The following is a 23,870-nucleotide window of genomic DNA, read 5'->3' as shown; positions in this document are numbered from 1 at the left end:
GTCCTAACCTAACTTCACCTTCTGGTTTCATATCCTATGCATCTAACTTACGTTTTGGTCTTTTCTGACCTAACTTGTTCTGCTGATTTGGGCCAGGATCAGCTGAACCCAACAGGACTGCTTTCATACAGGACGGTGTCACGATCACAGAAGAATAATGGGCACTTAGTGTATGCTGTATGGTAGTGCTGTTCTAAGTACTCTAGATGAATTAAATCATGGAATCCTCACAAGAAGCTTATATGGCAGGTACTGTTATTACATTACGTAGGAAGTGATGGAGCTGGGGTTTGGACCAAGGCCGTATGACACCAGCATTTAAGGCACCAATGCCCTAACTACTCTGCTGGCCTGCCTGCCTTTTAGATGTGAGAAAGCATTTAGAGATACAGTTTGCATAGTTGATGAAGTAGGTCATTCTCAGCAGGAATGGCCCACTGATATCCAGAAGCTAAAAAAGCAGAGGCCACTGCCTTGCTGGAGCGGAGGGCTGGGGAACATGTCTGGGAGAGCAGAGAGAGAAGTGGGGGCTGCTGGATGGTCTGAGCGGTCACTGAGCATACAGCTTACTTGTATGAGAAAGGCCAACTATCCCCTGAGAATTATATCTGCACTGTGAAAAGTGGGGCCAATGACGTAATTGACACTGAAGATCAGTGAGCCCTGATGTTTATTTTTCCAGGGACTTCCCATTTATCCGTGAGCAAAGTGCTTTACTTTTGTTTCATACTTAAACAATAAAAAAGCTATTCAAGGAGTTCTCGTTGAAGGTGACTCTCATCCTTCAAAACCAAATGACAAATTTTACTCCATTATTTTCTGTTCAGTTGATGGTTGAGAATTACCAAATCTCATGTGGCTTGACTTGTAATTTTGATACATTTTCCCTGAAGGCAAAACATTTCTTTCATGCATAATTTTGTTTGAGTCAGTGTGTGTGAATATGAATAACTGCTTATTCTAACGAAATCATTACAATATATGTTTCTAATAACCTGACTTAATGGTGCTGGTTGAGTTAATTTAAGGGGAACCTACTTCTTAGCCTCATTGCCCTTCCTGAGTAATCCAACATCATTTATTTCTCAGGGGCTTCTCACAAAATTCTAGTCAGTAGCTCAGAAGTCTTAAAGACTTAACTTTGGATTTACTTATTTTATCTTTACATTTTTTTTCATTTTTTAATTGAAGTATAGATGATTTACAATGTTGTGTTAATCTCTGCTGTAGAGCAAAGTCAGTTATACATACATACATTTTTATATTCTTTTCCATTATGGTTTATCACAGGATATTGACTATATAGTTCCCTGTGGTATACAGTAGGACCTTGTTTTTTATCCTTTCTATATATAAAAAATTTAACTTTAACATAGAGTTTAGGATAGAGAATTCAATTGAAATAAATAGTAATTAAATACTACAATCTGCTAAGGACTATGCCAGGTACATTAAGGGATTGAAAGCATGAATGAAACTGTGTTCCTGTTTATAAGGAACTCATTACTGATGGAATAACATCACCCAGCATTCACAAAGTGCTTTTATGTTTGCAAAATACTTTTATCTATTTGCGATCTAATTTAAATCTCATCACAGAAACTATGAGGTTTTATGAGTGTTTCAAGGCCTGTCAAAATTAGATTTCTTCCTTCTCTGTACTAAATTGTACTTTAATTATTTAAGTGTGGAACATTTTAGGTATTAACATGTTAATATTAAGTCTTCCTATCCATGAACACAGTGTCTTTCCAACCATTTATGTTTTCTTTAATTTCTTTCAGCCATGTTTTGTAATTTTCAGTGTATAAATCTTTCACCTCCCTGGTTAAATTTATTCCCAGGTGATAATGAGATAGACATTTTATAACCCAATGAACAGAGACAAGTCAAAGTTTTCATACATGAGTTATTCTCTTATCAAAGCCCAGAGATGCCTGTAATGGTTTCACCCCTCCAGTTACAGTTATCTGAACAAACGTGCTCCAGAGCTGTTGGTGATGAACAGAGGGTACTGGGGAACAAGTTCAAGTCACTGTTTTTCAATTCTACACCAAAAGTGGAATTACTGGGTCATGTGATAAATTTATATTCCCACTAGCAATGAACAAGGGTTCCAAATTCTCCATGTCCTTGCCAACTCTTGTGATTTGCAGGGTTTTTTCATTTTTAATTTTTTATTATAGTCATCCTAGTGGTGTGAAGTGGTATTTCATTGTGTTTTTTCATATTGTGGTATAATATACCGAACACATTCGCATTGCTGTACAACCATCACCGCCATCCATCTGCAGAACTTTTTCACCTTCCCTAATTGAAACCCTGCACCCATTAAATACTAACTCCTCATCTGTCCTCCCCCCACCCCCGGCAACCACCATTCTACTTTCTGTCTCTATAAATTTGACTACACCAGGCACCTCATATAATTGGAGTCATAGAATATTTGTCTCTTTGTTGACTGGCTTATTTTACTCAGCATGATGTCCTCAAGGTTCAGGAGATAGTAGTACAGATATCTCTCTGAGTCCCTGCTTTCAATTCTTTGTGGTATATACTTACAAGTGGGTTTGCTGGGTATAGTAATTTTATGTTTAATTTTCTTGAGGCACTTCCATACTGTTTTCCACAGTGGCTGCACCATTTGACATTCCCATCAGCAGCACACAAGGGTTTCAATTTCTCCATATTCTCAATGACACTTGGCTATTTTCTGTTTGTTTTGTTTTGGTTAATAGCCATCCTAATGGATGCCAAGTGGTATTACACTGTGGTTTTGATTTGCATTTCTCTAATTAGTGGTGTTGAACATCTTTTCATGTGATTATTGGCCACTTACATATTTTCTTTGGAGAAATGTCTATTTCGGATATTTGTCAATTTAAAAATTGGGTTGTTTGTCTTTTTGTTTTTGAGTCGTGGGAGTTATTTATACATTCTGGATATTAAATCCTTATCAGCTATATAATTTGCAAATATTCCCTCCCATTCTATAGTTTGTCTATTGCTTTCTTTTTTTTTTTTTTTTCTGGCTGTGTTGTGTCTTCATTGCTGTGCATGGGCTTCCTCTAGTTGCAGTGAGCGGGGGCTACTCTTTGTTGCAGTGTGCAGGCTTCTCATTGCAGTGGCTTCTCTTGTTGTGGAGCATGGGCTCTAGGCATGTGGGCTTCAGTAGTTGTGGCACGTGGGCTCAGTAGTTGTGGCTTGTGGGCTCTAGAGTGCAGGCTCAGTACTTGTGGAGCACGGGCTTAGTTGCTCCGCGGCATGTGGGATCTTCCCAGACCAGGGATCGAACCTGGGTCCCCTGCATTGACAGGCAGGTTCTTAACCACTGCACCACCAAGGAAGTCCCTTTGCTTTCTTGATAGTATTCTTTGATGAACAAAAATTTTTAATTTTGATGAAGTACAATTTATCTAGGTTTTCTTTAGTTGCTCATGGTTTTGGTGTCATACCTGAGAATCCACAGTCATATCCAAGATCATGAATATTTATACCTATTTTTTCTTCTAAGAGCTTTATGGTTTCCACTCTTATATTTAGGTCTTTGATCCATTTTGAGTTAATTTTCGTACATGGTGTGAGGCTGGGGTCCAACTTCCTTCTTTTGCCTGTGAAAATCCAGTTGTCTCAGCTCCATCTGTTGAAGAGACTATTCTTTCTCCATTGAATGGCAGCCTTGTCAAAACTCGACTGGTGTTCAATGGATGGATTTATTTCTGGACCCTCAATTCTATTCTAATGGTCTGTCTATCCTTATGCCTCTACCACACTGCTTTGATTACTGTAGCTTTATAGTAAGTTTTGAAATCCAGAAGTGTGAGTCTTCCAACTCTATTCTTCTTTTTCAAGACTGTTTGGCTATTTGGGGCCCACTGCAATTCCAGAAGAATTTGAGGATTGGCTTTTCCATTTCTGCAAAAAAAAAAAAAATCTAAGTTTTGACAGGGATTACATTGAATCTGTAGAGTGTTTTGGGTATTGATGTCTTGATATTAAGTCCTCCTATCCATGAACATGGTGTCTTTCCATTTATTTAGGTCTTCTTTAATTTCTTTCAGCAATGTTCTATAATTTTTGGTATACAAATCTTTCACCTCCTTGGGTAAATTTATTCCCAGGTATGTTATTCTTTTACATGTATTGTAAATGGAATTGCTTTATTAATGTTCTCCTCAGGTTGTTTTTTGCTGGTATATAAACAAATGACTAACTTCTGTGCGTTGATCTTGTATCCTGCAACTTGGCTGAATTTATCACCTCTAGTAGCTTTCTTGTGGATTCTTTGAGGATTTTCTATAAATATAGGATAATATCATCTGTGAACAGAGACAATTTTAGTTCTTCCTTTCCAGTTTGTATGCCTCTTCTTTCTTTTTCTTGTCTGATTGCTCTAGTCAGAATTTCTAGTATAATGTTGAATAGCAGTGGTGAATATGAACACCCTTATCTCATTCCTGATTTTGTGGAAAAGCTGTCAGTCTTTCACCCTGAGTATGATGCTAGGTGTGGGTTTTTCATAAATGTCCTTTATCATAGTGAAGAAGTTAAAGGAAAGTGACTCTTTAAAATGTTATTTTTAGAAATAATTTGAGGCCTAGGATGATGTTATTTTGGTGTTATTTTTCTCCAGAGACGATTTTCAGTTGCTTTTGTCAGCTCCTAGAGGCTTCAGCAATGCAGAATTACTTTAATTCAAATTTCGAGTTTGGGATTTCTGGGCACCTGCAACCAGAGAGAAGGCTGGCTTACTCCCTTAATCCCCAGGCACAGCCATCTGGGGGCCCATCACAAAGCAGGGGACTGGCTTCCTGGGTTCCCACCCTTGGAGGGACCTGGACTCAAAACTCATCTTTCTAACCCTGTGTGGTTGCCAGAGCCAGAATGCAAGTGCTCAGGGCAGAAGCTGTCCAAGTGCTGCATAACTCTCTGGATTCCTCCTAGATCTTGGCCTGGTATTCTCTCATTATCCCCATAATTCTTTGATGCTTTAAAAAAACATATTTAAAAAATATTTCATTTGGCTTCTTAGTTGTCTTCAGCAGGAGAATTCGCTAGCCTGCTGTTCCTGGAAGAGGAGTTCTCTGCTGATTATTACTTTTCCAGAGGTAGGGATTGTGAGATCCAAGTACAAATTTCTTCTGTCTTATAGGAGACACAAAGGGACAAGTTCATTTCTCATCCATTTATGGAGAGGTATATGTTGAAAAGAGCAGGAATCTGGAACAAGGGGCCTGTAAGGGAGGCATCAGAATTACTTATCTCCCCTTTGTGCAAGAAGGCGTGAGGCTTGCCTTTCACAAAAAGCTCAGCCACCTTCTTTGCTTAAGAACAATGGTCTCACAATACTACAAAGCTACAGTAATCAAAACAGCATGGTATTGGCACAAAAACAGAAATATGGATCAATGGAACAGAAAGGAGAGCCCAGAAATAAACCCACACACCTATGGACAATTTATCTTCGACAAAGGAGGCAAGAATATGCAATGGGGAAAAGACAGTCTCTTCAGCAAGTGGTGCTGGGAAAATTGGACAGCTGCATGTAAATCAATGAAGTTAGAATGCTCCCCTACACTGTACACAAAAATAAACTCAAAATGGTTTAAAGATTTAAACATAAGACAAGATACCAGAAAACTCCTAGAAGAGAACATAGGCAAAACAGTCTCTGACATAAATGTTTTCTTAGGTCAGTCTCCCAAGGCAATAGAAATAAAAGCAAAAATAAACAAATGGGACCCAGTCAAATTTATAAGCTTTTGCAGAGCAAAGGAAACCATAAACAAAATAATGAGACAACCTACGGACTGGGAGAAAATATTTGCAAATGATACAACCGATAAGGGCTTAATTTCCAAAATATACAAACAGCTCATACAATTCAATAGTAAAAAACCAAACAACCCAATCGACAAATGGGCAGAAGACCTAAACAGATATTTCTCCAAAGAGGACATACAGATGGCCAACAGGCACATGAAAAGCTGCTCCCCATTAATCATCACTAATTATTGGCGAAATACAAATCAAAACTACAATGAGGCACCACCTCACACTGGACAGAATGGCCATAATTAAAAAGTCTACAAATAGGGCTTCCTGGGTGGCGCAGTGGTTGAGAGTCCGCCTGCCGATGCGGGGGACACGGGTTCATGCCCCGGTCCGGGAAGATCCCACATGCCGCGGAGCGGCTGGGCCCGTGACCCATTGCTGCTGAGCCTGCGCGTCCAGAGCCTGTTGCTCTGCAGCGGGAGAGGCCACAACAGTGAGAGGCCTGCGTACCGCCAAAAAAAAAAAAGTCTACAAATAATAAATGCTGGAGAGGGTGTGGAGAAAAGGGAGCCCTCCTACACTGTTGGTGGGTGCCACTATGGAAAACAGTATGGAGGTTCCTCAAAAAACTAAAAAGAGAGCTACCATATGATCCTGTAATCCCACTCCTGGGCAAATACCCAGACAAAACTACAATTCGAAAAGATACGTGCAGCCCGATGTTCATAGCAGCACTGTTTACAATAGCCAAGACATGGAAACAACCTAAATGTCCATTGACAGATGAATGGATAAAGAAGATGTGGTATATATATATATATATATATATATATATATATATATATATATATATATACACACATACATATACATATATATATATATATAATAGAATATTACTCAGCCATTAAAAAGGATAAAATAATGCCATTTGCAGCAACATGGATGGACCTAGAGATTATCATACTAAGAGAAGTAAGTCAGGAAGAGAAAGACAAATACCATGTAATATCACTTACAGGTGGAATCTAAAATACCACACAAATCAACATATCTATGAAACAGAAACAGACTCACAGACATAGAGAACAGACTTGTGGTTGCCAAGGGGAAGGGGGTGGGGGAGGGATGAATTGGGAGTTTGGGATTAGCAGATGCAAACTATTACATACAGAATGGATAAATAACAAGGTCCCACTATATAGCACAGGGAACTATATTCAATATCCTGTGATAAACAATAATGGAAAAGAATATGAAAAAGAATATATACATATATATGTATAACTGAGTCACTTTGCTGTACAGCAAAAATTAACACAACATTGTAAATCAACTATATTTCAATAAAAATTTTTAAAAAAGAACAATGGTCTATTAGTCTTATCTGATTTAGGGAGAAGAAAAAGTTGCTATAAGGTGGTTCCAGGGGTCTCCAGGAATCTCCCATAACACTAGGACATGTATTACTACAACCTTTCACAAGAGAAAAGCACTGAGGAGCAAAGAGGGCCAAGGAGTTGCCAGCTCCTACCCTCCCTATTTTTCTCCTCCCCTTTCCCCTCCTCCCTCCTTCCTTTCTTTATGATTCACTTCTAGGAAATTGACTCACCTTAATTATTTATTGCATTTAATACGACAGAACTTTAAGATTTTCTAAAATACAGAATTGATTTTTAAAAGAGCAAAGTAATTTAAATTTCTAGATCAGTCTCTCCGTCAGCCCCCAAATCAAATTTCACCAAGGAGGTACATCCCTATCCTAACCCACCCACACCAAAATCCCCTGCTGCGCTGCCTGGAGCTTTTTCCATGTCATTTATAAATAGAAGGAATTGATTCACATATATTTTGGAAGCACATCTAATACGTAAATGGGAGTTCACTGGAGGTTTCCAACACTTGGTCACTCTTCCCATGGTGTGTCAACTGGTGGCCCCCTATATTTTTAGTCCATGTTTAATTCACCACTGACACCTGCCATACAGCCTCAAATCCATCCAATTCTCCACGTTAATCCAAAACACTGTCACCTCTTGCCTCCATGACAGCAACAGCATCTCATCTCTCTACATTCCCTTGGGGATCCCTTAATCCATTTTCTATACTGTGGTCAGAAAGCTCTTTCCAAAGCTCCTTATCATCTGTTTTTTGGCACCGTGTAGAATTCTCCGTAACACTGAACCATTTGCAATTGGCCTTGGAGCAATTATCCATATGCTGCTGGTCTCCCCACTACACTGAAAGGTCTCTGAGTACAGGAAGCTGGTCTGCTTCTGCTCATCCTTACACCCTCAGTGTCTGGTACACGGTGAGTGTTTAACATATTTTTTAAAATACTACATAATGTCAATAAACTCTATGTAACTTACTTATTTGTTATGCTTGTTATCTGTTTCTCACCTTGCCCCTGGAAGGCAAGGGGTTGGCTGTTCTGTTCACCCATGTTCTCTGACAGCCTAAAAGGGGGCCCAGTGCTTAGAGGGCCCTTTGTGATCTTTTGTTGGAGGAATGAATAAATGAATGAATGAGTGAGTTGACTACAGTGAGAACCTAACTTCCTGGCAGTCCAGGATCTTGTTTGGTATAATTCCAAGCCCTTAAAAAGTGCTGGCCTGCACATTTCTAGATAGAGAATGTCTCCAGGAAATTTGAATTTGTACTCCAGTGCTCAGAACCATGCCAGTCAGAGGCTCAGTCCTGTTACAGGTAAGAACTGCAGGAGGAGTAGCTTTGGCCACAGGCCAGCGTTCTGAGGTCAGCCACTTCACCTGTGGAATTCCCACACCTGTTCATCCTTGGGCCATCCCTTTGAATTGGAAAATAAATCCCATCCCTGCTCAGGTGTTGATTGATAAAGGCTTGAGCTACTGCCCCTTCAAGAGGAATTTGCATTTTAATAGAGGCTCATCAGCCCCAAAGGAATCAGTATCTCTTCTAAAGATGTAATTTTCCATCACAGCAACTGAAATATTTTGGGGCGAGACGCTGCAGTGTCCCCGATCCAGATCAACAGGCGGACTCCCTCAGTCCCGCCTTGAGGCTGTGTAAGACTGACCCACCATTTCCCACTATTATTACTGTGAACGTTGCCTCTTTGTGTCTAACCTCCTTAGGTCGCCTGACACTCGTGGGCCTCTCATGTCAACACAAGCCTTTTCAACACTGGCAGTCTTAAAGTGGTCACATCAACAGGGCCACAAGGTGAATTGTGACAAAACTTCCAAGCTTTCTTGGTACCCTAAGGAAGCCAACAGTCAGGTGTTTAAAACCTAATACGGGCAAAAGGGAGTAGAGACGATTTCGTAGGTCCTTCATGATACAGTTCATTTAAATTCGTTTTGTGCAATTTGTTTTCAGCCCCAACTTTTTACTTGTATCAAAAGCCCTGCAAATGGAAGGTGGGCAAGAGACATTCGTTCGTGAGCTGAGAATATTCTAAATGCCGAGCCCTCCAGGGCCGAGTTCTCAGTGGTGCCTTGAGAAATTCTGGAACTGCAGAAATTCTGGATCTTGGAATTCCGCATTCGAGAGCGGCTCCTGCTCGCCACACCTGGGACGGAGCGCTCGGAATTCACATCCTCCCGACCCCCGCCCCGCCACGCACGCCCCTCCGGCGCCCCGGGCCTGCCCCAGGCTAGGCGGCGGCTCGCCCCCTGTGGCGCGGCCGGGCCGCGGGCCCGGCTCCCAGGCCCCTTACCCGCCGCTGGCCCGGGGCTCCGCCTGCCGCCCTCGCCCTTGAAGCGCCCGCGATCCCCACTCCCCTCCGCGGCGAGGGGCGCGAGCGCCGAGGCCCAGCCACTGGGACCACACCTGCGCCAGCCCGTTCCCGCCCCGCTCGGGCCCAGCTGGAGCTCCGGGCCCGGCCCCGGCCCCGCGCGCGGCGGCGGGGCTCGCGCCCGGGGACAGAGGCGGCGGCGGCGGCTCGCTCCCGCGCCTGAGCTGGGGAGCGCGCCGGGCGGGCGGGAGAGGGCGCAGCGCGGCGCGTCCGGCGGGCGGCCCTGCTGAGCGGCGGCGGCGGCATGGGCGCGGGCACCGGCGGGGGCTGCGGGTGCCCGGCTCCCCGCCCGGCCCGGCCCGCTCCCAGCGCGCTGCCGTCGCAGCCCCCGCGGCTCGCGGGGAGGCCAACCCCGCAGCTGAAGCAACTTGCCTCGGACCCTCGGTGAGGAGGGGCGGCGCGCGGGGCCGGACGGGAGCAGGAGAGGCGTGCGGGCGCTATGCCTCCGGCCGGCGGTCTCCGCGCGCCGCGCCCCGCCGCGCTGCCCCGCAGCCTGTCCCGCCTGCGCGAGTGCCCGGGCCGCTCTCGCATCGTGCTGGCGCTCGGGGCCACGCAGATGGCGCTCGGATGCCTCATCGTGGCCGTCAGCTTCGCTGCGCTGGCGCTCACCACCTCGGCCCGCGTCCGCCACTCCTGCCCCTTCTGGGCCGGCTTCTCGGTGAGTGTCGGCGTCGGGCGCGCACGGGGCTACGGGGGGGGCGAGCCCACCAACCCGCGGGCGCCAGGTTCGGGGCTCAAGCGCCCGGGCGAGCTGCCGCAGCCCGGGGTGCGGTTCAAAACTCGGGCAGGATAACTCCGGGGACCCGACTCACCGCTCGCCGCCCTGGGAGCGTGGCTTTCCCTTTCCCATCGCGCTGGTCCCGAAGTAACTTTTCTTCGAGGAAGCAGAAGCCAGGCGCCCGCGACCACCCGAGGGGCCTTCGGGTGAGGGTGGGCGGCGGGCGCGCTCCGAGGCGGGCGGCTGCGCCCTGGGGCCCCCGGCTTCCCGGGGGCCGGAGACCCGCCGGGCGGGCTGGGCGGCCCTGAGCGAGGCGGGAGCAGGGGTGCGAGCCTGGTGCCGGGCCGCGGCTCCGTGCGCGGGGCCTCCGCGGCGGCTCTGGCCGGGCACTGGGGAGCAGGGCGCGTCGCGTCGGGTCGCGGGTCAGTCGAGGCGGCGGGAACCGGCCGGACCCGCTTTGGCCGCCCACCCGCTTGGCGTCCAGGACTTGGCGCGTCCCGCGTTTGGCGGGAACGGGCCGGCGAGCTCAGCGGGCGGCGGGCCTGGGCGAGCGAATGCTGGCGGCGTCGGGGGGCGTGTTCAGTGAGCTTCGTCGCCGCGAGGGTGACTGATTTTCAGGATTTTGACCCCCAAATTAGAGAATCCAGTGGCTGACAAACCTCCATAGGAGCAAAACCACCAGGAAATCCCATTAAAGGAAATGATTGTCTCCAAGAGTTAATTTTGGGGGGTATTTTTTGATTGAAGTTGTATTTTCCTGTATTAGTAAAGAACGGACATATGGAAACGGTAATAATCGATGCAGAGCAGATAGTCTTTATAAAGAGAGGCACTTGTTCTGCGAACTCTTGACATCTGTAACTACATTTGGTTTCTGGTGCCGGAGTACATCTTATAGGTTTAAACTGTAAACCCAGTGTGTTTAAGTTCCATCTCCAGAAATCCAAACCAAGCCTTTGTAACGAATGTTTGCTATTTGTTGTTGAGTTTTGAAATTTAAAAATTCTGTCCAGCTTCGCTTTTTGTTGTTGTTGTTCTTTTGTAATGGCCTTTGTTCTCTAAGTCCGATGCCCGGCTGGTAAAATGAGATCTGAGCAGAACTGACTCTGTGACACCCTGATCGATACAGGTATGGTGGTTCATCCTAATGGGGGTATTAATTTTCAAAGTTTATTTCAGACCAGGGGTGAGTCTTTGAGAGCTGATTAGGACATCAGCTATAGCTAATTAGGCCATAGCTCGCAGTGTTCTAATCAAAGACAGGGGTTTGGAAGCAAGACTCAGAAATCATGATTAAAACGGGCCCCTGTATAGTCTTCCTACCTCTGTAGCTCAGTTTTTAGCATGATTTAGTATGCATTGTTTCCATGTGGTCTGTCTAGTGGGCGCGAGTTTGTGTCTGCTGGAGCGGCCTACAGGTGGCAGACTGGTAAATGAGCTTCTCTTCCTGGCTTCTCCCTGGGCCTCTGCTTCTCCACCTAGTCCTAGCTATGTGGCTTTGGCACTTTCAAAGGGCATGGAAAAAGAGCTGCCTTTTAATAATAAACTTAAAAGGGAAAACACTCGTCAAAAACGGTAGAAAAGCTGTTTATGTGAAAAATGTACATTCACTGCATTTTAGTCTAAAGAGTTAAATAAATATGTAATCCATGGATTCAGTTTGGGTGATTCATGGTTATTCCTTTCCACAGCTATAACCTATTAGTCCTAACTTCCTGCGATTCAGAATAATTCCACACGTGTCTGCTGTGTGCAGACGTGCCTCTAGGCTCCGGGGACAACAGTGAACAACATTCTCTGCTTACGTTTTAGAGGTTGTAGATTCTGCTCTCCGTCCACGTCCTGCTCCCCGCCTCTTTACACCCACTGTTTCATCTGCTAGTTTTCTTTCTTGAAACTGAATCTACCACATGCACCTTTACACTTCTTTCCAAACAGTATATACCATTTTTTACATATGACCTCTGCCCTTTGCAGACATGGTGGTTGGTTCCAGTGATGTTGGGACAGGTCTGCATGTTGGCATGGCTTTCGGCGCTAACACTGGCCCCTTGCCATGGATGTGCCTGCCTGCCTGGACCTGGAAACCACTTTGCAAGGATAGTTTTCTTTTACGAATGGTGACTAAGATGGCCGGCTTTACACCAAAATCTGTTCTGCGTGGTTTAGGGCTGCCCTGTGTTTCCTCTGCATTTCCTGAAATAAGAGGTGTGGGCTCTTTAGCACTCTCTAGGTTGCTAGGCCTTCTCTGTGGTGTGTCCATGGTGAAGAACCATTGTAAAAATAATTTTCCTTTATTGAAGAAAAAACAATACCCAAGAAAATGGCTTGCATTTATTGAGCACGTACCGTGTGCCAGGCGTTAAGCTGAGTGTTTTTCATGCTGTGATAGCACATTTCGTCTGTGGCCCCTGGCGCCCCTGCTCTTGCACAGTTCCCTGCACTTGAACTTGGACTGGACCTCTGACTGGCCTTAGCCAGTGGGATGCAGCAGAACTAAGGCTGTCTCCAGGGCTAGGCCTAAGCCCTGAGATGTCCTGGCAGCTTCTGCAGAGTCCACTGAGGTGAAGAGGGATTAAGGAACTTGCTGTATTAGTCAGGGTTCTCCAGAAAAAGAGAATCAATAAATACATGTGAGCAAGCTGGAGACCCAGGCACGCTGCTGGTATAATTCAGTCCAAGTCCAAAGGCCCAGGAACTGGAGGGCCCGTGGTGTAATTCCCAGCCTGGCCCCAAAGCCTGAGGACCCGGGGTGCTGATGGCCGAGGGCAGGAGCAGATGGACGTCCCAGCTCAGAGAGAGTGAATCTGCCCTTGTTCCGCCTTTTTGTCCTACTCAGGCCCTCACTGGCTTGGATGAGGCCCATCTGCGTGGATAAAGGTGACCTTCTTTACTCAGTCTGCTGATTTCAGTGCTAATCTCTTCTAGAGACACCCTCTCAGACACACCCCCAAATGATGTTTTCCTGTCTATCTGGGCACCCCTTCGTCTAGTCAAGTGGATACATAAAATTAACCTTCATGCCTGCCCAAGGTCACACCTGGCCAATGTCAGGTTTGCACTTTTTTTTTTTTTAACATCTTTTTTCCAGTATAATTGCTTTACAATGTTGTGTTAGTTTGTGCTGTACAACAAAGTGAATCAGCTGTCTGTATACATATATCCCCATATCCCCTCCCTCTTGCGCCTCCCTCCCACCCTCCCTGTCCCACCCCTCTGGGGGTTAAAAAGCACCGAGCTGATCTCCCTGAGGTGGATGGACCTAGAGTCTGTCATACAGAGTGAAGTAAGTTGGAAAGAGAAAAACAAATACTGTATGCTAACACATATATATGGAATCTAAAAAAAAATGGTTCTGATGAACCTAGGAGCAGGACAGCAATAAAGACGCAGGTTTGCACTTAGTTGCTCTGACTTGTGAGGCCACAGTCCTAGCCATTAGACTTAATTGCCCCCCAGGCAGAGGCTGATGGGGGTGGTGGGGTGGTGGAATAGAGCAGGTGTAAAGGGTCAAAGGTAGAGCCTCCACAGGGAGGACACACCTGTTTCTTAGGAAAAGCACAAAATATGTGTAGAAAGGTGATGATTCAAGAGCACTTTGGGGAGGCATGAAATTAGGGAAATTGAGGAAGTCTGAGGATCGGGGACAAGGCTGGGGGGTCCTTGGCAAGGTTGGAAACGGGAAGGGGCGGCAGGTCTGGACAGGGAGCAGCTGCTGTTTCAGTGACTTGAGAACCACCTGCAAATGGTGGTCCTGTTCTGGGCCCCTGCCATCCAGTTGGAAATTAGGGGTGGGCTGACTTCCCCAGGGGATAAATGCTTGGCCCGTTTTGAGAGATGATGATCTATATGAACAGTTTAGAAGACTACCAGGGCTGTGTGTGTTTTTTTAAATGATCATCGAATTCAGTTTTTTTTTAAAAAAGTGAACCTTATATCATAGAATAGACTAAACAGGTTAGTATATGTAATAAAACATATTAAAAATGGAATTAAAGGGGAGGGGAAGGAAATCTGCAGTGCTGCCTCTGGCACTAGTGGAGGTCTTGAGTAGGTATCCTTTGATAGACCAGCCTCATTCTTTTTCTTTGAGGTTCTCTTCATGCCCAGGACATCAGCGACAAATAAGTACCCTGTGAATTATCCACATTGCCAGTTACCCGTGTTGATAAAGACATAGCCAGACATAGCCCTTAGGAGCTGACTGTTTATGCACGTGTGTGTATGTATTTTTTTTCCTTTAAAAGCAACACTATACTCCAAAAGCAACAGATGCTTGTTGCAATAACTGAAAACACAGAAGGGTATAAAGAAAATGGCGACAGTGCCTTCTTCCTTCCCAATTCTGTACCCACAGGTAACCTGCATTGATGGTGTTGTTTCATGTGACCTTTCCATACTTTCCTTTATAATCACAAAAATATTAGGATTTATGTATATGTGTGGAATATGTTTGTTTTCTTTTAAATAATCTTTACAAGAGGTCATACTACACACCTTACTCCGTGGCTTCTTTTGTTTCTTTTATTTCGTGTATAATAAATATTCCCAGCCATAATTTATTATTCTTATTATTCCCATTATTTTTAATGACTGCATAAGGGTCCATAGTATGAATTTTTATAATTTATTCAGTTCTTTTCCTGCTGAGAATACTCTGTGTCAGTTCTGTGTCTCTATAAACAATGCTGCTTATCTAGCCTTAGAGACCAGTGCTTGTTTTCTGAGCATAAATTCCCCAAAGTGGAATGGCTTGTCGGAGGGTATTCAAATTTGGAATTTCATTAGATATTGCCAGATTAATTCCACAAAAGGTTGCAGTCATCCCTGCCCAGAGAAGCATGACACCAGGGTGCCCTTTTGCCACCCTCTTACCAGCCGAGGCTGTTAGCATTCCTTAACATTTTATTCCTCTGATGAAGAAAAACATATTTCATTGTTTTCACTTGATCTGACTTTCCATGGTTCTTTCTCTCATGTGTTGCAAATGTTTTCTTGCAGTTTTTCATTTCTCATGTGCCTTAATTTTTGGTGTCTTTTACCGTATATAAAATTTTAAAACTTTTTATGTAGTCAAATCTGTTAGTTTTCTCTTCTGCAGTGTGAGGGCTGTTTTCTTAGTTAAGATGGTTGTCATTACAGAGGTCACACAAACATTCCTTTACATTTCCTTCTAATGTTTTTATTTTATTTTTTGCATTCAAATTTTACATCATCCAGAATTTGTTTTGCATATGGTATGAAAAAAGGGCCTAACTTTATTTGCTTGCAAAGTTCCTATGTACCTATGCTTATGTTTTGGATTCTATTCAGTTTTACTCTTTTATTTTTTTTCATTGAGATGTAATTGACACAGAATATTATACTAGTTTCAAGTGCACAACATAATGATCCGATACTTGTATGTATTGCAAAATGATCACAATAAGTCTACTTATGCAATAAGTCTACTTACATATTCATCACCATATATATCGTAGTTGACAAAATTCTTTTTTCTTGGGATGAGAACTTTTAGGATTTAGTCTCTTAGCAGCTTCGAAACATGCAGTACAGGATTGTTGTTAACTATAGTCGCCATACTGTACGTCACATCCCGTGACAACTTTACTCTCTTCATTGTTTTAGGGTCAATACCGCATACTTCTGATTAAGGCAACATCCTGGTGAGTTTTGCTGTTTGGTCAGGCAGGTCCCTCCATACTGTTTTCTTTTTCAAAAGTGCCTTGGCTCTTCTTCTGTATTAACTTTAAAATATCTGTGTTTATTACTCATAAATTAGTAGTTTCCAGTAATACCCTCTTAGGATTTTTTTTAAAATTTATTTTATTTTTTGGCTGCATTGGGTCTCCGTTGTTGTGCACGGGCTTTCTCTAGTTGTGGCAAGCGGGGTGCACGGGCTTCTTATTACAGTGGCTTCTCTTGTTGCGGAGCACAGGCTCTAGGAGCGTGGGCTCAGTAGTTTTGGCGCGCGGGCTCTACAGCGCAGGCTCAGTAGTTGTGGCTTGTGGGCTCTAGAGCGCAGGCTCAGTAGTTGTGGTGCGTGGGCTCAGTAGTTGTGGCTTGCGGGCTCTAGAGAACAGGCTTAGTAGTTGTGGCACACGGGCTTAGTTGCTCCGCGGCATGTGGGATCTTCCCGGACCAGGGCTTGAACCCGTGTCCCCTGCATTAGCAGGCGGCTTCTTAACCACTGCGCCACCAGGGAAGCCCAACCCTCTTAGGATTTGGATTGCAATTGCATTACATTGATGGATCAATTTTGGAAGTACTGACAGTTTTATCATATGAAAACTTCCAATTCAGGAACATGGTTTGCATCTTCATTTCTTTGTCCTTTGTCTTTATACCTTTCAGAAAAATCTTTTATGGGGATGCGTTCATGGGGACAGATTTTTCAGTCTCCCCTAAACTGCTTTTGAAAAGTAAACCAGTTTCTAAGATCATCCTAGAAAAAGCTGAGCAAGGACAGGTTGATGAAAGATGGGAGACGCCCACAGGTCAGGACATAGACGGTGTAGCCAGTCTACCAGCAGCAGCCGGAGCTGCAGATGAACAGCAGGGGAGGCGGGGCGTGGGTGGTGGGCAGTGAACAGGAGCTGTTGACAGGCTGTGGGAACCAAAATCACCACGAGTTACTCAAGCGGCAAAGTGGGTGGGCGCCGGAGAGGTGCTCTGGGGCTTCTGGTTGTGGGTGAGAACAGTAGCCGTGCAGGGACATGGAGCACAAGCCTGGGAGCATCCGACAAATGCACAGTGAGTCTTTTCTCCTAGAAGGTCAGAGCCCTACCCTGAGCTGAATGACTGGAAACATAAACCAAACTGAGCAGGACGGGTACACAGACGGCAAGGCAGGGGAGGTTCAGACGGTGCAGGTCGGGGGAAAGAGATCTCAGAAACTGCTCCAGCAGCAAAAGAGAAGACCCCGAGCAGAGAGTGTGGTCTTGGAAATTAAGGACTTCGGGGGTCTAGAGCTGGAGCAAAGGGCCAGGGTGGGAGTGAGCTTTATGAGGGTTCTGGATTTAACTCTGAGAAACAAATAAGTGGATACATAGAGATCTCACACTTGAGTTCTTTACAGATCCATAGAGCCCGGCTGGGAAAGCTGTCCTAGCCCATCCTCCCTTCTTTAGGAGCTTTCTCTTCTCACATCGGGAAAATCCACCTCATTCATACATGGGGAACAAAAAATGGAACATTAGGTAACTTTATGCAAAATTGATTCAAAGGAAAATGATGAAAATGAACATAATGGTGCTACAGAAAATGAGAGCACACCAGAAAAATCATAAACTAATATTTCAAGATAAGCTAAAAGAAAAAACAATTTGAAAGAGTAACATCCAGCAGAAATTTAGAAACGACAAAGGATATGGCTAGGTAACAGAAAATTATGAAATGAGAACAGATTGATGTCAGGAAAGAATTAGGAAAAAATGAATTTTAGGAAGGAAGGCTAAATTGTGTCCAGAAGGAACACAAGAACAAATGGTTTCCATAGACAGCACAGGAGTAAAAATACAGGATGAAAAGGAGAAAAATGAAAACAATAGCCAATAAAGAAAGGGATAGAGTGAATTAGAAAGTATAGGAGACAGGCAAAAGAGATCTGATATATGTATATATACAATTAGAGTGTCTAAGACAGAAGAATAAAGCAATGGAATAAAATAAATATTTAGAACTATAATGCAAGAAAAGTCTCCTAAAAATAAAAGAAGACCTGAAAGTGTCTACCATGTAACTGTGTGGGGGGGGGCGGGAAATCAGTGCAGAATAATCAACATTGAGATATATCCCTGTAAAATAATGAATGTTAAAGATAAGGAAAAAATCCTTTGGGCATCCAGATAAAAAGTCCTAGTCATTTGTATTGTGCATTGGAATTCTCATAGCCAAATAAATTCTTTGCTAGAAAAGGTGAAGCAATATTTTATTATTATTTTTTTAAGATGTTGGGGGTAGGAGTTTATTAATTAATTAATTTATTTTTGCTGTGTTGGGTCTTCGTTTCTGTGCTAGGGCTTTCTCTAGTTGTGGCAAGCGGGGGCCACTCTTCATCGCGGTGCGCGGGCCTCTCACTATCGCGGCCTCTCTTGTTGTGGAGCACAGGCTCCAGACGCACAGGCTCAGTAGTTGTGGCTCATGGGCCTAGTTGCTCCGCGGCATGTGGGATCCTCCCAGACCAGGGCTTGAACCCGTGTCCCCTGCATTAGCAGGCAGATTCTCAACCACTGCGCCACCAGGGAAGCCCAAAGCAATATTTTAAAAAGTAAATTTTGGGGGGAAAAAGTTGAAATTTCCAACTTGTAGAAAAGTTTTAGAACAGAACTGAGAACTCCTGTGCTGTATCCCTTCAGTTAAGTTCCCTGATTGTAACCATTTTACTGTATTTGCCCCATGGCTTGCACTTGTGTACCCTGTCTCTCTTCCTCAGTGGGGGAAAAAAATCCATTATCATTAGTTTTTTTCTTGACCTTTTTGGGAGCAGGCTGCAGACGTGATGCCCCATCACCCCTAGTAATTTCAGGGTATATCACCGCCACTCGAGGATACTGTTCTGTATTACCAGCACAAACTCCTCCAGACTAGGAAATCAACATTGAAAGAACACTGTCACCCGATTCATAGACTCCATTGCAATTTCACCAACTGTCCAAATAGTGTTCCTTTCCCCTTTCTGGCCCAGGATCCTATCCAGGAATATGCATGTGTCTCATTTCTCTTCGCGCTCTTCAGTCTTCCTTTGTGTTTTGTGTTTTCCATGGTCTTAAAGAGTATAAGCCTTATTATTCTATAGGATGACCCTGAACCTGGGTCCATCCGGTTTATCCTCATGGCCACTCTTGGGTTATGCGTTCTTGGAAATGAATGAAAAGCAGAATGGAGATGCAAGATGTTCTTTCAATTCCTTCTGTCTTCCGTATTCTCTGATGAGCAGTCCATGGTAATTTAAATTGTTGTTCCCATGTGAGTTGACTGACTTTTTCTCCTTTCATCTCCATTCTGCTATTAAACTCACCCAGTGAAATTTTTACTTTGGTTATTCTGTTTTTCAGTTTTAAAACTTTCCATGGGTTTCCTTTCATATCAACTCGTTTTTTTTTCATTTTAGTTTTTGTAGCTTTTCATTCATTCCCAAAACGTTCGCTCTTACTTACTGGAACATTTTTATCTTCACTGCTTTAAAGTCTTTGATCATTCCAAGATCTATCAATGATTGTGTTTTCCCCTGGGAGTTGACAGTCCTAATTCTTTGTAGGCTGAGTAACTTTGGATTATATCCTGGACATTTTGAATATTATGTTGTGAGTCTCTGTACATTGTTTTAAATGCAATTAAGAATGTTGCTATTTTTTATGACACAAATGAACTTATCTATGAAATAGACTCACAGACATAGAGGACAGACTTGTGGTTGCCAAGGGAGAGGGGGCGGGGGAGGGATGGAGTGGGAGTTTGGGATTAGCAGATGCAAGCTATTATATATAGAATAGATAAACAACAAGGTCATACTGTATAGCACAGGGAACTGTATTCAATATCCTGTGATAAACCATAATGGAAAAGAATCTGAAAACGAATATGTATTTATATATGTATAACTGAATCACTTTGCTGTACAGTAGAAATTAACACAACATTGCAAATCAACTATATTTCAATAAAATTTTTTAAAAAAGAATGTTGCTATCTTTGTGTTAACAGGCTATCCATTCTCTCCGATTTACACCATGTGGAGCCCAGCCTTCTGTGGATTTTCATTCTGATGTCAGTCCAGTTTTCAAAGTCTTTGTAGTATTTTTCAGCCTGTCCTGCACATACAACGCCCAGTGGCCAGTCTGGTTCTGGGATGGTGATCTATCCTGTAGTTCTGTATAGCACAGGGAACTCTACTCAATATTCTGTAATGGCCTATGTGGGAAAAGAATCTAGAAAAGAGTGGATATATGTCTATGTATAACTGATTCACTTTGCGGTACACCTGAAACTAACACAACACTGTAAATCAACTCTACTCCAATAAAAATTAAAAAAACAAGAAAGGATTCTGTTTAGGGTCGTGTCTTCACCTCAGGGATGAGCCCAGTAGTTCATAAACAAATTTCAGGGATCACCTCCCGCAGTTCCTCCCTCTGTGATCTTCCTGATGTTTTCTGTTTCCCTGGGGCTTCTCTTATCCAGTCCTCCAAGAATGCTAGGGCTTGTTTTTTTTTTTTTTTCCAAGTAAATATTAAGTTTATTTAAAAAGATTTTTTTTAGGAGTAATGCGTGACTTTTTTTTTTTATTGGGGTATAGTTGTTTTACAATGTTGTGTTAGCTCCTGCCGTGCAGCGAAGTGGAGTTCCCTGTGCTATACAGCAGCTTCTCATTAGTTATCTATATATGTCAATCCCAATCTCCCAATTCATCCCACCCCCTCCTTTCCCCCCTTGGTGTCCATACATTTGTTCTCTACATCTGTGTCTCTTTCTGCCTTGCAAACGGGTTCACCTGTATGATTTTTCTGGATTCCACATAGATGCGTTAATACACGATATTTGTTTTTCTCTTTCTGACTTACTTCACTCTGTTTGACAGTCTCTAGGTCCATCCGCATCTCTACAAATGACCCAATTTCGTTCCTTTTTATGGCTGAGTAATATTCCATTGTATATATGGACCACATCTTCTTTATCCATTCGTCTGTCGATGGGCATTTAGGTGCTTCCATATCCTGGCTGTTGTAAACAGTGCTGCAATGAACATTGGGGTGCATGTGTCTTTTTGATTAATGGTTTTCTCTGGGTATATGCTCAGGAGTGGGATTGCTGGGTCATATGGTAGTTCTATTTTTAGTTTTTTAAGGAACTTCCATACTGTTCTCCACAGTGGCTGTGTCAGTTTACATTCCCACCAACAGTGCAAGAGGGTTCCCTTTTCTCCACACCCTCTCCAGCATTTATTGTTTATAGATTTTTTGATGATTGCCATTCTGACTGGTGTGAGGTGATACCTCATTGTAGTTTTGGTTTGCATTTCTCTAATTATTAGTGATGTTGAGCATCTCTTCATGTGCCTCTTGGCCATCTGTATGTCTTCTTTGGAGAAATGTCTGTTTCGGTCTTCCATTTTTTGATTGGGTTGTTTGTTTTTTTGTTATTGAGCTGCATGAGCTGTTTTTATATTTTGGAGATTAACCCTTTGTCTGTTGCTTCATTTGCAAAAATTTTCTCCCATTCTGAGGGTTGTATTTTTGTCTTGTTTATGGTTTTCTTTGCTGTGCAAAAGCTTTTAAGTTTCATTAGGTCCCTTTTGTAAGACCGGACACTATAAAACTTAGAGGAAAACATAGGAAGAACACTCTTTGACGTAAATCACAGCAAGATATTTTTTGACCCACATCCTAGAATAATGGAAATAAAAATAAAAATAAACAAAAGAATGCTAGGGCTTTACCTTGTCTTGCTTAGGGGCCGTGCAGTGGGGGGACAAAGCGAGAGAACCAGCAGCAAGGCTCTGTCCCGCCCTCTTGGGACCAAGCCCCTCCTCTGGAGCAGGCAAAGGGGAAGGGTCTTCTGTGCGTTGCCAGCTCCTGTTTCTGCTGTGGTGTTGCTTGGGTGCTGGGGTGTGAGAGTGCTGCAGAGAGAAGAGAGAGAAACCCAGAAGCAAAAACACTGGGGATTTGCTCACTCTCTTTGGGCACTAGGGAGCCGATTTCCAAATCCTTGAGCCAGAGCTCGGGGGCTTCTCCCGGGCCCTGTCTGTCTGCCCGCATGCTCAATTGTGGGTTTTGGGCTGTGTTGCATTTTGGCTGGGGTATGCATGCTCAAGAGGGAGCAATGACAACCCTCTGCCACTGTGGTAGTAACTGGAGTTCCAGCGCTCTCCACCCATCTGCCTGCTGTTTTGCTCTGAGTTTCCCAGTGGTCTATTCTCTGCATCCCATCAGGTCCACGGCTGCAATCAGTGGGAGACACAGGTTGGTGTGTGCTTCTTCCACCTGGGATAAAACCTCAGTGCTTTTAATCTGCTTCCTTTGTGAGCCAAGCATCCTGTCTTCAGAGAATTGTCCTTTAAATATAAAGGCCAGAGACATAGAGTTTTGTTTCATTAAATTCAATTTTTTATTTTGTATTGGAGTAGAGTTGATTTACAATGTTGTGTGAGTTTCAGATGTACAACAAAGTGATTCAGTTATATATGTATCCATTCTTTTTCAGATTCTTTAAGTGAAGTCAGAGAAAGACATATCATGATATCACTTCTAGGAATCAAAAAAAATGATACAAATGAACTTATTTACAAAGCAGAAACAGAGAGAAGGTTATGAATTTGCAAGAACTCTGGGACTGTTCCCCCTAGTGAGCCCTTTCATAGTTGTTTACTAGAGAGTGAGCTTCAGAAAACTGTTCAATGATGGTGAAGCTTTTCATAAGGTCTAGTGATGAACAATGACTAGGTTTCACTGTAGAATTAAAACTCAAAGATAGCAATAAGGGAGGCAGAGTAATACATAGCATTAGACGTTTGGGTTATGTGGAACCGTACAGCTAGAAAAATAAATGGAAGGAGATGAGGGAGAAGTAGAATCAGCTCCTTAATTGGCACATTGGGGTGAGCTAGGATGGAAAAATGTCTCTGGAAACTGACAAAGCAAGAAGTGGAAGGTTAAGTTTATTGAAGACCATACAGATTAACAGCAGATTGAATACTGGTGACTAAAATGGATGCTTTAGGAAGAGCAGGTGGTGGGGGTGGGGGTGGGGAGACGGGGGGGCGGGGGAGATGAAGAAGCAATTACTAGCTAATTACATTATTGCTCATAGGAGGGAGGTAATAATATCCAAAAGTGGAGGGTGCTAAGGGAGTTATATAAGGTAGTAATATAAAAGGAGCAACTAGAACCAAATCCTTCCTACGTACCTACAGAAACACAGAGAGAGAAGCAAGTAGACTGCAGCCCACGGACAAAAAGACTGAGTTTGTGCGTCAGTGTTATAAATATAAGGCTAAAAATCTGCAAAGCTGATGCCACACATACAGACTGTACTAACATTATATAAATGGGCTTAATTCACCGAGTTTAAAAAGTTTTTCAGGTTGACTTAACAAAGCAACATCTGGAGATAGAGTTAAAATGAAGAGATTTAGAAAGGCCAAAAATAAAAGGACTGGAAAAGATATACCGGGCAAATTCAAATAAAAAGAAAGCAGGCCTCTCTCTCTCCCTCTCTCTCTTTTTAAATTGAAGTGTAGCTGACTTAGAGTGTTGTGTTAATTTCTGCTGTACAGCAAAGTGATTCAGTTTTACACATATACACATTCTTTTTCATTTTGGTTTCTTACAGAATATTGAATATAGTTCCCTGTGCTATATATCCAGTAGGACCTTGTTGTTTATCCATCCTATGTATAGTAGTTTGCATCTGCTAACCCCAAACTCCCAATCCTTCCCTCCCCTATCCCCCTCCCCGTTGGCAACCACAGGTCTGTTCTCTATGTCTGAGGCCTCACTCTTGGTACCAGGCAAGGTAGGATTCATATATTCTTGCTTATTCGTGATACAATGTAATGTTGGATCTTTGTAGTTTGCTTCAGTGATTAACGTTTTTAATATG

General features: G+C 43.5%; 1 protein-coding gene across 1 annotated transcript in view; it reads left to right on the top strand.

Annotated features, from left to right (window-relative positions):
* Positions 1-9,992: 9,992 nt before the first annotated feature.
* The window catches only part of ENTREP2 (endosomal transmembrane epsin interactor 2), a gene marked incomplete at both ends in the record, with an annotated part of 360,480 nt that continues 346,602 nt past the window's right edge, over positions 9,993-23,870 (top strand). Inside the window, one exon of the mRNA XM_082648142.1 lies at positions 9,993-10,211. Within this exon, the coding sequence (XP_082504268.1) occupies positions 9,993-10,211 (219 nt within the window). The remainder of the gene's footprint in view (positions 10,212-23,870) is intronic.

Source organism: Grampus griseus (assembly GCF_964374135.1).
Source record: "Grampus griseus genome assembly, chromosome: 2".
NCBI lineage: Eukaryota > Metazoa > Chordata > Mammalia > Artiodactyla > Delphinidae > Grampus > Grampus griseus.
The sequence above is the reverse complement of the archived record's forward strand: the minus strand, read 5'-3'. Positions and strand labels throughout refer to the sequence as shown.